This window comes from Dreissena polymorpha, chromosome 12, assembly GCF_020536995.1.
Source record: "Dreissena polymorpha isolate Duluth1 chromosome 12, UMN_Dpol_1.0, whole genome shotgun sequence".
NCBI lineage: Eukaryota > Metazoa > Mollusca > Bivalvia > Myida > Dreissenidae > Dreissena > Dreissena polymorpha.
Window position 1 is genome coordinate 12,530,062 of NC_068366.1, and position 15,419 is coordinate 12,545,480.

The window sequence follows — 15,419 nt, forward strand, 5'->3', positions numbered from 1 at the left end:
CCTATAAGCTCAATATTAGCACTTTGTGCTCATGTGAGTTGGTTTGAACTGTATGTTTTTCTTCTAACACCCGGCTTCATTCATTGTGGTCTAATTGTGATTAATTTACTATCATCTGCATCCATTTTTTATGCTAAAGGGTATTTTGTGAAATGTTTTTATATGAAAAATTGGTTATTGAATATTACAAAAATATAATTAAATTACATACATGTGTAATTGTAATGCAAATTATACATTATAAATTCAAAAGTAAGAATAACCAATTGTTAATGCATGCATCATATATAATACACATTTTTTACAGAAATAATGTAGGGTAACAAATCATACCTGCTGTACCAACTGTATCCACTTTGATAGCTATCAGAGGTGAAGAAAAGCAGACTAATATCAGCCTGGCCTGGGAAAACTGGGCTTAATGCATGTGCGTAAAGTGTTGTCCCAGTTAAGCCAGAGCAGTCTGCACAGGCTAATCAGGGATGACACTTTCTGCTTTTATAGTATTTTGTTTAAACTATCCCTATTCTAAACAAAAATCCAATTTAAGCAGAGAGTGTCGTCCCTTATTATCCTGTGTGGACTGCACAGTCTAATCTGGGACGACACTTTACGCACATGCATTCAACCCTGTTTTCCCAAAGCAAGGCATATATGAAAGAAATGGTTTCACAAAGACAGAGTTAAATAAGATAGTATAAGTTGGTACAATCATAATACTGGCACACACAGAAAAGCTGTGTAAAAATATATATGATAATATATATATATATATATATATATATATATATATATATATATATATATATATATATATATATATATATATATATATATATATATATATGTGTGTGTGTCCTTGCAGAGTTTTTTCTGACTTGGTGGAAAAAAAACCTGTGACTGACATACCATGACTACAACCTGATTACATAGACATAAAGAAAAAAATAAAGCTGAATATCCATAATATTAAACAGATCTAACATAATTTATGAGCCTAGCTCTATGAAAACTGGACTTAATGCATGTGTGTTAATGCATGTGCGTAAATTGTCATCCCCTGGCACAGGCCAATCTAAAGCCACACTCTTAGCACTTGCCTTAAGCTCGGTTTTGCCACAGCATGGCTCAATTATAAATAAAGCCACTTTTGTCTTTTTCCTTTTTCAGATGATAATTTTGTATAGTGTTTTATCTTAGTGAATAGACTTGTATGAATAAACTTACGTTTCCATGACATTTCATTTTGTAAATTTTTAATCAATATTTGCTGTTTGTATTTATAACGTATTCTCCAGGGTTCTCACTAATTAAGTGATGTGCATGATGTTTGCCATTAATTTGATTGTTTTTTTCATTTTCACAGAGAATTGTGTTGTTGATTTTTCCTCAATTAACTGCCCTGTTGGAATTATAATTTATGGGACTAATTATATTGTCATATTTAAAATTAACAAGAGATGTGTTCTTCAGAAACACAATGCCCCCTATTGCGCCGTTTTGAAAAAAAATATTTAAAAAATACCTTTGACCTTGAAGGATGACCTTGACCCTGAACTTCCACCACTCAAAATGTGCAGTTTCATGAGATGCACATGCATGCCAAATATCAAGTTGCTATCTTGAATATTGAAAAAGTAATGGCCAATGTTAAAGTTCTGTTCAGACGAACAGACAGACTGACTGACATACTGACTGGCGGACAGTTCAACTGCTATATGCCACCCTACCGGGGGCATAAAAACCATTACTGAAACAGAATTATTATGTACATGTATGTCATTAATTTGACTGTCTTGTCATGTTAAAGGCATCTACATGTCAAAGAGCCCATAATATTTGCCAGTGCCAGGTCAAGCTTTATTTCAGCAGAGGTGACATCTTCCCATGTTCGCATTCTAGAGTGTTGTTTTCATGGGACATTTAACTGTGCAGACACATAGTAAATTACCACAAGGAAATTTATCAAGGCATCATGTACTAAATTTCAATAAGTATGATGGCCCCTGACTGTCCCTTTTAATGTTTATCTTTGCATCACCTGTAAATGGCACAACTATACCTTCTTTGTAAAAGTATTCTCCATCTTAAGTGATTTTAATATGTCTATTCCTGGCACAAAGTAAATCATTAATAGGAAAAGAAGTTAACTTCTACCTCACGTATTTAAAGAGCAAAGTTAATATGTGCATGGCAAAAGCACCGCCTACATTGCCCTCATGGCTGGGTCCTGCAATTAGCCAATATCAGGATAAAACTTAGATTTGTTTATAAAAGATTTAATCTAAAAGCAATGTTCTGAGCTTCAAACAAACCTCTTAACAAGACACAAATATTATCTGACCAGTGTCATGCTAAGATGGGTCTTCCATAGCTGTATGCCTTCAGCAAAGCTTCAAACTAGCCTGCACATCCGTCAAGCCTGTTCAGGGGCTATTTAACTGTTCATTTCTTTATCGTACACTGTATTAAGCGATAAGATTTTTTCCAAATTTAGCAAACTTTCCATCATGAATTTTTGCAAATTAATCCATGGTCTTCTTCCCAAAATGTTCAAAACAATGCCTGGATAGGGTTTAGGGCTAAGGGTCACATAAGTCATATCATTCAAAGTGAAGGTCACTTAAGGACAGGGACAAATCTATAGGTTAGAAGAAAGGTCACTGTGTCAAGGTCACCTACCATCGTCGTCATCCCGCATCATCTGAAGCTTCGTCTCATCTTCAGTAGCCATGGCAACATAAAGTCATCAATGCTCCGCTGGTCTGTAAGACAAGAAATATATTATGTTAAGAATTGTGTACTTATTATATAAGGACTAGTGTGCATCAGTGAATATAGATTCTTAATTCAAAGTTCATGTGGTTGTACCTTTTTTATAAAATATTTAGTGTTAAGTGTTTTGTAAACTTTATTTCAACTTCACTTTGTCCTGCCATTTTTATGTCAGATCCAACTTTATTATACCAGTGTGCATCCACTGGTTGCAGTGCCAGTTTATCCAGTGTTCTGCACAAAAATTTGAGAAGCCAGTTATATATGTTCAAAGTAGCCGGTGACTTTAAGCAATAACAAGGATGTATTTGCACCATTTCAAATGATATTTTGGGGAAAAGTAGCCGGCATCTAGATTGAATGTAACCAGTGAAATCCCCGGCTGCCAATCTGCCAATGCTTCTGGAGAACACTGGTTTATTGTCATTAATGCATACTTCAATCCAGTGTAATACAAGTTATGTTTTAGGTCAGTGTGTTCTTCCACAGACACTTAACAGTGTTTTTTTTTCTCGTTCAAATTTTGCTCTGGTAGGGAGACCCATTCCCAATGGAAAAAAGTATTTTTTTTCCCGAATGGGGCCTAAAAATTCCCATTTAAAAGTTTTCGAAAAAAAATAATTTTTTTAATAAGTCTAATCATGTCATAAATCTCCAAATCCAGCTCTATACGTAAAACCTTAAAAATAATATTGAAATAACCGTTATTATCAATTTTAAAGTATTTGTAAGGCGTAACAAAAAAAGTTGTTTGTTTCCGGTGGCCCGACCCTACCTAATTTTTTGCCGCCGGTCCTAATCTTTTTTTAGCCCAAAATTCGAAAAAAATCAGACCGCGTATATTTTCGGCGCGCTCAATAAGCGTTCAACGTTATCGGCGCCGTACATTTAACTTTCAACATAATCAAGATGGCGGCGCCCAGCGCTATTACCGTATCATTGCGCATAGCGGATCACTTTGATGTTCAAGACTGCGTTTTGCGATAAATAGTTGAAATTGTTAGATGATATTTTGCACAAAGCATCTTCAAGGCCTATTATTTAAACGCATTGATTGAGTCGTAATTGGAGCGTCTCTTTGTCAAACATTTCGGTATGTTTTGCTGACATGTATATACGACTTTGTTGACTTCTGTCTCGTTTCCAAATCGAGGTTGAACATTTTTTGTGGCCACTTGCTATAACTCTGTTGGAAAGTAAGAAGTTTACCCATTATTTTAAAGGCCATTTAGTAGTCTTTCGGCATGCAAAAGTCCATTTCAGTTTTGATTGATGTTTAAGATTTTGTCTGCGTGTAAAAATAAGACTATGTGCTGAATCAGTTAGCAACGGTAATTTTTAATCAAACTGGTGTTAAAGAAGTCTCAAACCGTTCATTGTTTTTCACCAGCACAACTTAATTACACTACTGATCCGGTAATGGTAACTTGACTGTACTGTTGAAGGAAAAAGTAATACCAGTTTGTGTCTTTGCCAAAGTTTTGACAATTTTAAGTCATTCAAATGGTCTGCAACTGACTGTTTTAATAGCTTGCTGGATGGTTTTGTAATTGGCAATTCAAGATAGCAATTTTTTTTCCACAATGGAATACAAAGTTTAAAGATTTCATGTTTTAAAATCCTCTTTAACGACTGGGTGCATCTCTACTAAACTTTTACATTGGATCTCCAAGAAATGAATATTGCCTAGAATTATTTCTGGCAGGATTATGGTCCTTTATCTTTTTTTTTCACTTTTGAATTTATTATTACAAAATTGTGTGTGTTCAACTCCTCTGCTTGACAAATTTTGCTTCAACTTTCACAGCTGAATGTAAAGATGATCATTATGGTAGGACTTCTGACTGCAAACAGTTCAGCCATTTTTCATTTTGTCTACTGTATATATAGAGTATTTGTCTCTGTCCAAGCATAATTGTCCATGTCAAAATTCTAGTTATATTTAATAAGTAAAAATTTTATCATTTTCAGGGCAAGCACAGTCATAGTGCTATAGTGGGGGACATATTGTTTTTGCCCTGTATGTTGGTTCATTTGTTTGTTTGTTTGTTTGCCCCAACTTTAACATTTGCAATTACTTTTGCAAGATTGAAGATAGCAACTTCATACTTGGCATGCATGTGTATCTCATGGACCTGCACATTTTGAGTGGTGAAAGGTCAAGGTCATCCTTCAAGGTCAAAGATTTAGCTTCAAAGCGGCGCAGTAGGGGACATGGTGTTTCTAACAAACACATTTCTTGTTTAAATTTATAAGTATAGTTTGATACAAGAAGCATTAAATTTCTGCTTTTCTGTGCTTGGTGTGATTTGATTTTGTGCTTGTTTATTGATTTGTGTGTGTGTAATTGTATGTATATAATACAAGTCGTAATAAGTTTTCTGTTCTGTTCCTGAAATTCATGGGTAGATAGACCCCACGCCACCAGTACATAATATAATCTGAAAATGTGGTCCTTTGGGAACATTAACTGCATCCAAGAAATATAAAAGCACATCCGGTTTGATTGGGTCTTTCCATGGTGATAATGTTTAATGCAACACCACTGGCGTTCCCGTAGCACTGCTTTTGAGGTATTTAATATATTATAAATAATAAATAATATAGAATACACTGCATGAACCCAAAGGACCTGAAAGTATAACAACACTGAATCCCTATAGACACTGAGGGTCAAGCTCTCTGTGACTTGTTATAGTTATGCCTTTTATTGGTCATAAAATGGTATATTTAAGCCGTTGCCAGAAGTCAACATTAAACTCGGAATTAAGGAAAGCAACACATTCAATATTAATGAACAGCAAGTTTTTATTTCATAAAAGCATTTAAATATAGTCATGTAGCATTACAGACATCATCAAATTTATTGTACATACAGTTATACACAAAACATGAGAAGAAAATGCACCATGTACGACAATTTATAAAAAAAAATTATTTTTAAAAATAAAATTATTTGCCTACCTACCTACCCTAATTTTTTGGGCCATGTCAGTGGAAACAAACGATTTTTTTTTTTAGGCCTAGGCATAAAATCAACAACATTAATTCCCCAATTTTAGTCAAAAGGATGCAATATTTCCCAATCCAAAGGGACCTGGCCCCATTCCCAAAAATGTAAAGAATACACTGCTTAACCCATTTATGCCCAGTGGACTTTCCCATCCTTCTAAATCGGATCAAGTTATTTCCAAAATTGGGGATGTCTGGTATATTATTTTCTATTTTTAGAATACTTCTTACAGAAATTCCTTCAAGCAAACAGCGCAGACCCAGATGAGACGCCGCATTATGCGGCGTCTCATCTGGGTCTACGCTGTTTGCAATGTCCTTTTTTCAGGACGCTAGGCATAAATGAGTTAATTAAAAATTACCAGTCTAAAGTCCGTGGGTCTGTGGGGTAAGTACATGTATGACAGGCATACACCATTTATTGTGATATAATGTGTCTACTGTGGTGTGGAGAGGAATGCAAGGAATGCAAATGATAATAACAGATGACAATAGGACCAAAGTTCTATGAAAACAGGGCTTAATGCTTGTGCAGTAAGTGTCTTCCCAGATATGCCTACGCAGTCCATACAGGCTTATCAAGAGCAAAACATTCTGCTTTTACGGATTTTTTACTTAATAGTTTCTTCTGAACAAACATTCAGTTAATGCAGAAATTCTTATTTCTGATCAGCCTGTGCAGACTGCACAGGCTCACATATGTATCTGGAATGAAACTGTACGCACATGCATTAAGCCCAGTTTTATCAGAAAAAGGTACATACAATGTAGTAAGAGAAAATTTGCTGCAATTTAACTAAAATTGGGAAACTAGTGTTGTTGTTGTTTTGAAAAAAATGCTTAAAAATAAGAATATATGTGTTTTCAGTTATATATTATATAGAAAGTATATTTCCTAAGGTTGAAATTATATGGATTGGAGTTGAACAAAATATTGAGATCTAACAAAATTAAAAACAAAATGGGGGGGAACCTTCCATTGGGAATTTTTAGCTCCCATTTGGGAAAAACATACTTTTTTCCATTGAGAATGGGGCCGATTACCTGACCCGATTTTGAAAGAAAAAAACACTGATAATTTGTATAAACAAGAACACCGCATAACTGGTGCCACGCTCGGCTGCGGGTGCAGTTTTGAATAAATGAAAGATTGTCAGAATTTGTTTAATTTTTTTTAGAGGTCACAGTGACCTTGACCTTTGATCTAGTGACCCAAAAATGGGTGTGGCATGTAGAACTCATCAAGGTGCAGCTACATATGAAGTTTCAAACTTGTAGGTTGAAGTACTTTGATTTTAGAGCCAATGTTCAAAAGTTTGACAAAATGTTAAGGTTTTAGCATGACGCGGACGACACGACACGACACATCACGATGAGCTGGCTATGACAATGCCTCGGGTTTTCTCCAAAAACAGCCGAGCTTAAAATCACATATATAAAATTAATCATGATGTCTTTGTTTTTGTTTTATAAGCATCATTATTATAAAGGAAAATAAAAAGTATCCTTAATGAATTGAAACATATTATACAGGCTTTTTCCGCCCTATGCCACGGGTCCGAAATTCGGCCCCATTCCCAATGCAAATCTGGTTGTTTTTTCCCCATTGAAAAAAAAAATTCCCAATTCAAAAAAAAAAAAAAATTTTTTTTTTTTTTTTTTTTACCCTTAAAATATATAAGTTGACCTGATCCGGTGTAGAAAATAGAAAGTATTGCATAATTAAATTATCTGTTGCCTTGAATTTGTTTTAAAAACTGTAAAATATGTGAATGATTATTTAAGACTTTCCTTATTTTCCTCAAAATCCGGCACTTCGCGCGATTTTTTTCACCTCAAAAAAGGCCAAGCCTTTTCCCCAAATTCAGATTAAAAAACCTGCACTTATCACACATGTTCATAATATTTTGTAAAATTTTAATAATACGTTATCCAAATAGTCGTTATTTACCAGTTAACGGCTTCTTTAAAATATAAGAAACACTATTTACATGCGATAATTTTTCCCAATTGAGCCAATTTTGCGATTATTTTTTTCCCAAAATGAGGGTTTTCACGACGCGAAATTCCCAAAATTCCAGTGTGGTGTTTTCCCAAAATTGAGCGGAAAAAGCCTGTTATATATTATTTACCAAAATCAAATCCAAACCAATCTTAAAATTTCTGAATTGTTGCTGCTCTAATTTTTTTGGAAGAGCTAAGACAGTAACACTCAGTTATTTGCTATAGACAATGATACAATATGACCTATGCAATTTAGGAGTAACAATATGACAGTATGGGCATTCTTTTGAACCACACATTCATCACTGCATTAAACAAGGAATTTTCACCTGGTTACTTATAAGATTATTGGTACAGTATTTGGATAGGCTTACATTCCACACACAATCTATGAATAAATTTGACTAGCATTCACAAAATATCTTTAACCCTTTCCCCCATAAGAAGCAAAGTGAAAATGGCTTTTGCAACCAGCATAAAACCAGAACAGCCTGCGAGTAACTCTCAGTCTGTTCAGGTTTTATGCTGTTTGCTGCTCATCAGTAACTAAGGGTTGGAAATGAAGCCTTTAAAACTTAAATTTAGTAAGAAGGGTATATAATTAAATGCAACATTCTAAGGGACTTCAAATGCGTCAAAAAACGTATCTAAGTGGTAAAGGGGTAAAGAACAGCCAAGGACTGGAGTCCTTATGTTTTACACAAGACTTATATAGGTTACATTTAATTTGATTTTCGCTCTTGGAAAATGGGGTTTAATGCATGTGCCTAAAGTGTCTTTCCAGATTAGTCTGTGCAATACACACAGGCTAATTAGGGACAACACTTTCGGCTTATACTGGATTTTTGTTAACAAGAAAATTCATTTAAACACAAAAACTTCAGAAAAGCAGAAAGTGTTGTCCCTTATTAGCCTCTGAAGACTGCAATGGCTAATCTGGGACAACACTTAATTACGCATATGTGCATTACCGGGTAAGCTGGGTTTTATCAGAGAAAGACTCATTTATAATTGTGTTCACTCCAAGGGTGTAATATTTTCATAACAGATGAGAAAAAAAGACACACAATGAAAGCTGATATTAAATTTCAATATAATCCAATAGCAAACTTAAAGCATTGCTTCAATTGTTATTCTAACAAACCATCATTGCAGTCAATTTCATCTATGAGCCTAGAAATCTACTACATAAATTATGTTGTGATATTGATTATAACAGATTAATACATGTATCAGGATAAATAATGTTATGGTCAAATATAAACAAATATACCTGTATTTTATCACAATTAAATAGCAGACTTCCTATTCACATTAAACATCCACTATACAAGAATTAGCACTCACTTCATGTACTTACTTCACTCCCCCAACATACATGTACACATCAATGCACTTAATATTTAAGCAAGGTAGTTCAGACAGTATAAATACCAGATTTATATCAATGAACCAAGACTTATTATATTCAAAAGATTTTATCACATATGTTCCCTCATGTATAAGTGTCACGGAGCATGCTTGACTGGAGATGTTGTTTTCATTATTCAGTTGCCATTAAAGGGGCCTTTTCACAGATTTTGGCATTTTTTTAACTTATTCATTAAATGCTTTATATTGATAAATGTAAACATTGGATCGTAAAAGCTCCAGTAAAAAATCAAGAAAAAAATTAAAAAAAGGAAAAGAACATTGCCCGGAGCAGGTTTCAAACCAGTGACCCCTGGAGTCCTGCCAGAGTCCTGAAGTAAAAACGCTTTAGCCTACTGAGCTATTCCGCCGAGTACACAATGTTGATGTATTTTATACGTTATATAAGCAATCTTCGTAGTTTCACAAAATTTAACGACAAAAACAGAACTCTCCAAATTATTCAATCGTTTCGCGTTGCAACGCTTTATAACTTTTAGGTTTTAAAATCGTCAAAAGATGCATATAATGGCTATATTAGAGCATGGTTAATGTTCATTATTACTGTTTCCTCACAAATATCATAACTAAAACGAAAACTTACGAATCTGAAACAACTTTTTTCAATTTTGTCAATTTACCAAAGCGTGAAAAGATCCCTTTAAACAGGTAGCAGACAAATTATAATGTTACACTGGTCCCCAGGCTATATCAGCCATTTTTGAATAATATTACTGAGGAGTGTTATAATACATGTTGATAGTTATTGACTGTGATTAAAGGCACTTGTTCACCTTTTTTCAAATACTTTGATGTATGCCCACTCAGAGGCATAGTGGAAATTAATGGCTATAGTCACTCGCAGTCTGTTCGGGGTTTATGCTGTTTGATGCTCATCAGTATCTAAGGGTTGGAAATGAAGCCTTTATCATTTAAATCTAGTATGAATGGTATTAATTAAATTTAACTTTGTAAGGGACTACAAATGCTTCAAAATATGTATATAACAACATAACCTTTCAAGTTAAAAATACCCATCAAGTATACAGTGTATAATTAAATGATAATTGTAGACAGGACAATTCAAAAGTGACACCTTTACTTGCTGACCAAGAACATAAATGTCAACTTCCTTATTTTGTTGTCAATGTGGTTAAAAGCTGCATGTCCATTCAATGCAAATAGAAAAGGGACATCTAAAGCACAAACTGCTATTAAGATATTCTCTGATGTCGCTATCCATTGATTTTTATTTAATTTTCTAACAATCTCAATAATAAAATCTAAATAGCTGTCATGATGATAATTTTGCTCTTAATGGAGGCTGTATTAAAGGGACCTTTTTACATTTTGGTAAATAGACAAAATTAAAAAATAAATTGTTTTAGATTCGCAAATTATTGTTATAGTTATGATATTTGTGAGTAAACAGTAATACTGAACATTTACCATGCTTTAAAATATCCATTATATGCACCTTTTGACCATTTAAAAACCTGAAAATTATTCAGTAATGCAACGTGACACAATTTAATAATTTGGAGAGTTCTGTAAACAGTTGTTGTCTTTATATTTTGTGACACTACGAGGATTGCTTATATAAAGTATAAAATACAGCAATCATAGTATGAGCACGGTTACTCCAGGGGTCAATGGTTCCTAAGTCCAGTTCAGGGTTGTTTTTCTTTCTTTCTTTAGTTTTATTCTAGTTTTTACTAGAGCTTTTTAGATCCAATGTTTACATTTATCAATATAAAGCATTTAATGACAAACTTCAATACATGCCAAAATCTGGGAAAAGGTCCCTTTAAGACTGCCATTTAAAGGTCATTTGACATGATCATAACTCTAAGTTCTCCTATAAAGAATAAAAAAGCTGCAATTTACTACACTTGGCCAATTTTTTCCCACGATATATTTGTCCCCAGGACTAACATAATACTACAGAACAATGAAAATAATTTCAGTTTATTCTCAGTTTTGCATTTTTTTTAGGAAATATGTTCATATGATCATTATAAAATAATATCATGCCTATTTAGGAAAAAATTACTAGTAGGCCTTGTTTACTTACTTGCATTAGTAATGCAGAAATAAGTGTTATTTTTTTCACCATTTTGAAAACGAGCTGGAGCACTTTTAATAGGGAAAAATGTGTGTTGTTTTCACAAAAGTTGGTGTATTTTTGCTTAAAATACTTTCAAGTTGAGAATAAGTGTTGTTGTTTTTCCAATAATATTCTTACTAAGGTTCAACTAATAGAGCTGAATTATAGGAGATGAAGTTGAACTAAATGTTGTGATTTATATCATAAAAAGAAAAATGTAACCATTAATTAGAAAAATTTTGGCAGTCATATGGTGTGTGACATTATGAAGTTGTTCTGTACTAAGTAAGTTCAAACTATGCCCCTGGCATGGAAAACACATGTCAGGGCCCTCAATCCATTTTAGGGGAAGCGGGTCGCTACCCATAGCAGGGGGAATTTTCGCGGCGTTTCCTTTTTTGGGGGATTTTTAACTTACTCTCTAATTATTACATTTGTACATGTTTGCACTATATTCATTGCTTATTTCATAATTTAGTATGTTTGACAAGATTAAATTAAAATAGAATTGAGATATAATAATCATGAGACATCTATAATTTTTTTTTTTTTTTTTTTTTTTTTTTTTAGGGGGAATTTTTCCCCCAAAAAGGGGAAAAAAGTATACTTTTCAGGGGGGGAATGCGGCCGAATTTCGGCCGTTGATTTGACAGATTGAGGGCCCTGCATGTACCACTGCTTTCGCAGTTTAAGACCACTTTGTCAATAATATTGTATGTAAATTTGTAACAAAAATTAAAACACAGCAAGAAGACAATTTTATCTTACCACCTGTTTGTAAACAATTATTGTTACTGTGATGATTTTTTCCGGTACTTTATCCTTTAGGTTCATTATTCTTTGAGTTCTTTCCTATTATTTACACCAAAATGAAAGTACATTTCCTGCGGGAAAGCATTCGACTATTCGGTAAGTTCCACGCAAATAGCGTATGTATTTTGGATTGATCATTGTATTTTTATGTACATAATTTGATGATTTAATAATACGAGTCGGTTATTAAGATGCAGAATATGTATTTTATAATATAGCCACAGTATTATACAATTACTGTTTGAAACGGTAGGGTTGTGTTTACATGAAATAGTAGGGTGATGTCTTTAGCAAGCGGGTCACGTGGTATATATATATCAGTATATAAAGCGCTGCTCTTATGGGAAGCGAGCAGTCTGCGTTCGATCGTCAAACAGTTCACAACGTTTAATACGTTACAGTAATTAGTGACCATATACCATTGGAAGTATCTGTGACTTTGGATGCCTTTTGAGTGGGGGTGACCCAGGCAACTTTGCGCATAACATATCATAGCTTGCTGGGAAAGGGGACTCATACTGGTCCGGGCATAGGTCTCCTTTGGTTATATAAGTCAGTGCACGTTTCTGGTCTCTTAGGTCAGCCTGAGCAAGGGACATCTCAGTGACTTTGGATGCTGTTTGAGTGGGGGTGACCCAAGCAACTTTGCGCATAACATACCATAGCTTGCTGGGTAGCTTGAGACTCACATATAAGTCCGGGTCACAGGTTTCCATTCCAGTTAGTGCACGTGTCAGGTCTCATAGGTCAGCCTGAGTCTGTCAAGCTACTTATTGTCGCTTGTACTACACTGACCGATTGTCTTCCTTGCATAACGCAGAGGGGGGACATTGATTGTCTTCCTTGCGTAACGCAGAGGGGAGACACTTCAGACTCATTGCTATAGGTGTAAGACACCCGAGGTGACCCAAGTCTCCCAAGACACCCTAGGTGACTCTAGTCATCCCAAGTTGACTCAAGTCATCCCAAGTTGGCCCAAGTCAACCCAAGTTACCCAAGACATCCGAGGTGACCCAAGTCACCCAAGACACCCGAGGTGACCCAAGTCATTTCAAGACACCCTTGGTGACTCTAGTCATCCCAAGTTGACTCAGGTCATCTAAAGTTGACCCAAGTCAACCCAAGTTGACCCAACCCACCCAAGACACCTAAGTCAACCCAAGTTGACCCAAGTCAACCCAAGTCACACTTGCATATGAAACCGGCTTGTAAAGTGATTAAACGTTCATCATACCAATGATACAAAAACTACAAATCATGTTTAGTGTAATTATTCATTGATTACAGTCTAAATTGAGGCAGTTAATTATCTAATCAAACGGCTAAGGAAAGTCCCAGGAAAAGCTGTGTGTTGAAACATACCACTGGTGTTTGGACTTTGAAGCCACCGTATATATACCAAAGAAATGACGAACACGTTACATTACAATATATATGAATAAAGTGTGAATAATTAATAACTATTAAACACTGACAATAAAAAATCAGCACTTGACCACAGGCAGCGGTATACTTTAAAATTTAATATTATAAAACAACATCATCACAACTTTAGCCCCCCCTCCCAGCAATAAATGTCATATAGTATTATTTATATTTATAACAAATTATTTGTTTTAAATAAAATGTATACTTTTCCTAGCACTAATTAAGAGCAAATTGTTATTACATTACAATATTACTGTTTCAAGAAGCACAGCAGTCATTTCTCTGTCACCTGTTAGGAATCCAGTGGTAAAGTCTAAAAAGATTTACTGAATCGCAGATGATCTTTCATAAAGATATGCTGGCAGAGCTACACATGATATAAATCATCCAGCATATTTCGTGAAAAAATCATTCAAACATTCCAATCAGGTTTAAATGATATTTAAACATGATCATCATGGGGAATTTTTACTATACATATCTTAAGTTCAAGTTGTATGCACTGAAGTATGTCATATGATGGATACTACAACATTAACCCAGCCAAACAAGAGAGAAACTCTATTACATATGTACAATGTATATACAAAATTGTATATCCCGTGAAGATAGAAAATAAAGATCTGCAGTGAACTTTAAATTGGTTTGTTATACATGTATGAGTATTATTCTGAGAAAACAGGCCTTAATCTACATTTTACAAAAAAACTGGACTTTTGTTGAGGAAGATATGTCTTTAAACGAAAAAATTCATGAAAGCAGAAAATGTCATCCCAGATTAGTCTGTGCACCAAATACACATGCATTTAGCCCATTTTTCACAGAACTAGACTCATATTAAAATTGCTTGCACATGTAGAAGAAGAGCTACAAATTATTATGAATGATCGTAGCCGCGGTGTAGTGGATGTGGTGCCTGCCTAGAGATCGGGAGGTCACTCAGGTTCCATCCTCACTGTGAAAGTGTTCTTTAGATTTCCCCCAAAGATACAAAATACTGGTTCTACCCAGGCCCCTTGGTCAAATTGAGTCAATGCTCCTGAGGAGCCCTGCAATTAATGGGAAGAAGATGTGGGTCTGATACAAGTAAGTGGTTGTCCCACAGGCTAATCAGGGACGACACTTTTCCCCTCAACTTGATTTTTGCTAAGAAGAGACTTTCTTGAAACTAAAATATCATAAAAGAAGAAAGTGTCGTCCATGACTAGCCTGTGCAGGCGACACTTTATGCACATGCATTAAACCCCCTTTTCACAAAGAACGGCCCATATGGTCAGTGTTTTAAGATTGAAGGTTTCTGACCTTCAGCAAGCTATCCACTAGCAGAAAAAATATTTGTTTCAAATATGTCCAAGGGCAATAACTCTCTGAACAATTAATTGATGAAAAATCATCAGATTTGTAATTTGCATGATACATTGATGTATAGAACATGTATCCTTTGAATTAAAAAAAATACTCTCTTGTAACTTTCTTGACCCCCTGGTATAAATATGATGGGGACGAAAATTTACTATACAGTTTGAGTACTAACCGTTTATCAACAATGAAATGAATTTTCTGATACATAAATTGCAAATATAAGCAGTGATTAACATACCGTTGGCTTTACTGTGTATCAAATGTCCATGTTATGACAAATTTATGATTTTCCAACATCAGCTTTTCTCGAAATGATGACCATGGGACGCAACTCTTGCTAAAAGGCTGCACTACACCACACACATCATCATTCTAGGCCAATACATACATGCACGTAAGAACTACATGTACATAGAAACCAGTATCTATAAAATGCATATTACTATTATTCAATGTAAATCAAGTGATGAAATATTCTCGACATGAAAATGTAGCGATATTTTATATC

The 15,419-nt window shown here is 34.6% G+C and overlaps 1 protein-coding gene across 4 annotated transcripts in view; it reads right to left on the reverse strand.

Annotated features, from left to right (window-relative positions):
- LOC127853296 (anoctamin-1-like) overlaps positions 1-15,266 on the reverse strand; it is an 88,279-nt gene extending 73,013 nt beyond the window's left edge. For 2 of the 4 annotated variants that reach the window (XM_052387689.1, XM_052387687.1), the window contains exons 1-3: positions 15,150-15,266; positions 2,683-2,765; positions 334-363 (exon numbers count right to left, since the gene is read on the reverse strand). In XM_052387689.1, coding sequence (XP_052243649.1) covers positions 334-363; positions 2,683-2,734 — 82 coding nt within the window. In that variant the 5' untranslated portion in view covers positions 2,735-2,765; positions 15,150-15,266. The remainder of the gene's footprint in view (positions 1-333; positions 364-2,682; positions 2,766-15,149) is intronic. The other 2 variants (XM_052387692.1, XM_052387690.1) reach the window with 1 other exon arrangement.
- Positions 15,267-15,419: the final 153 nt, after the last annotated feature.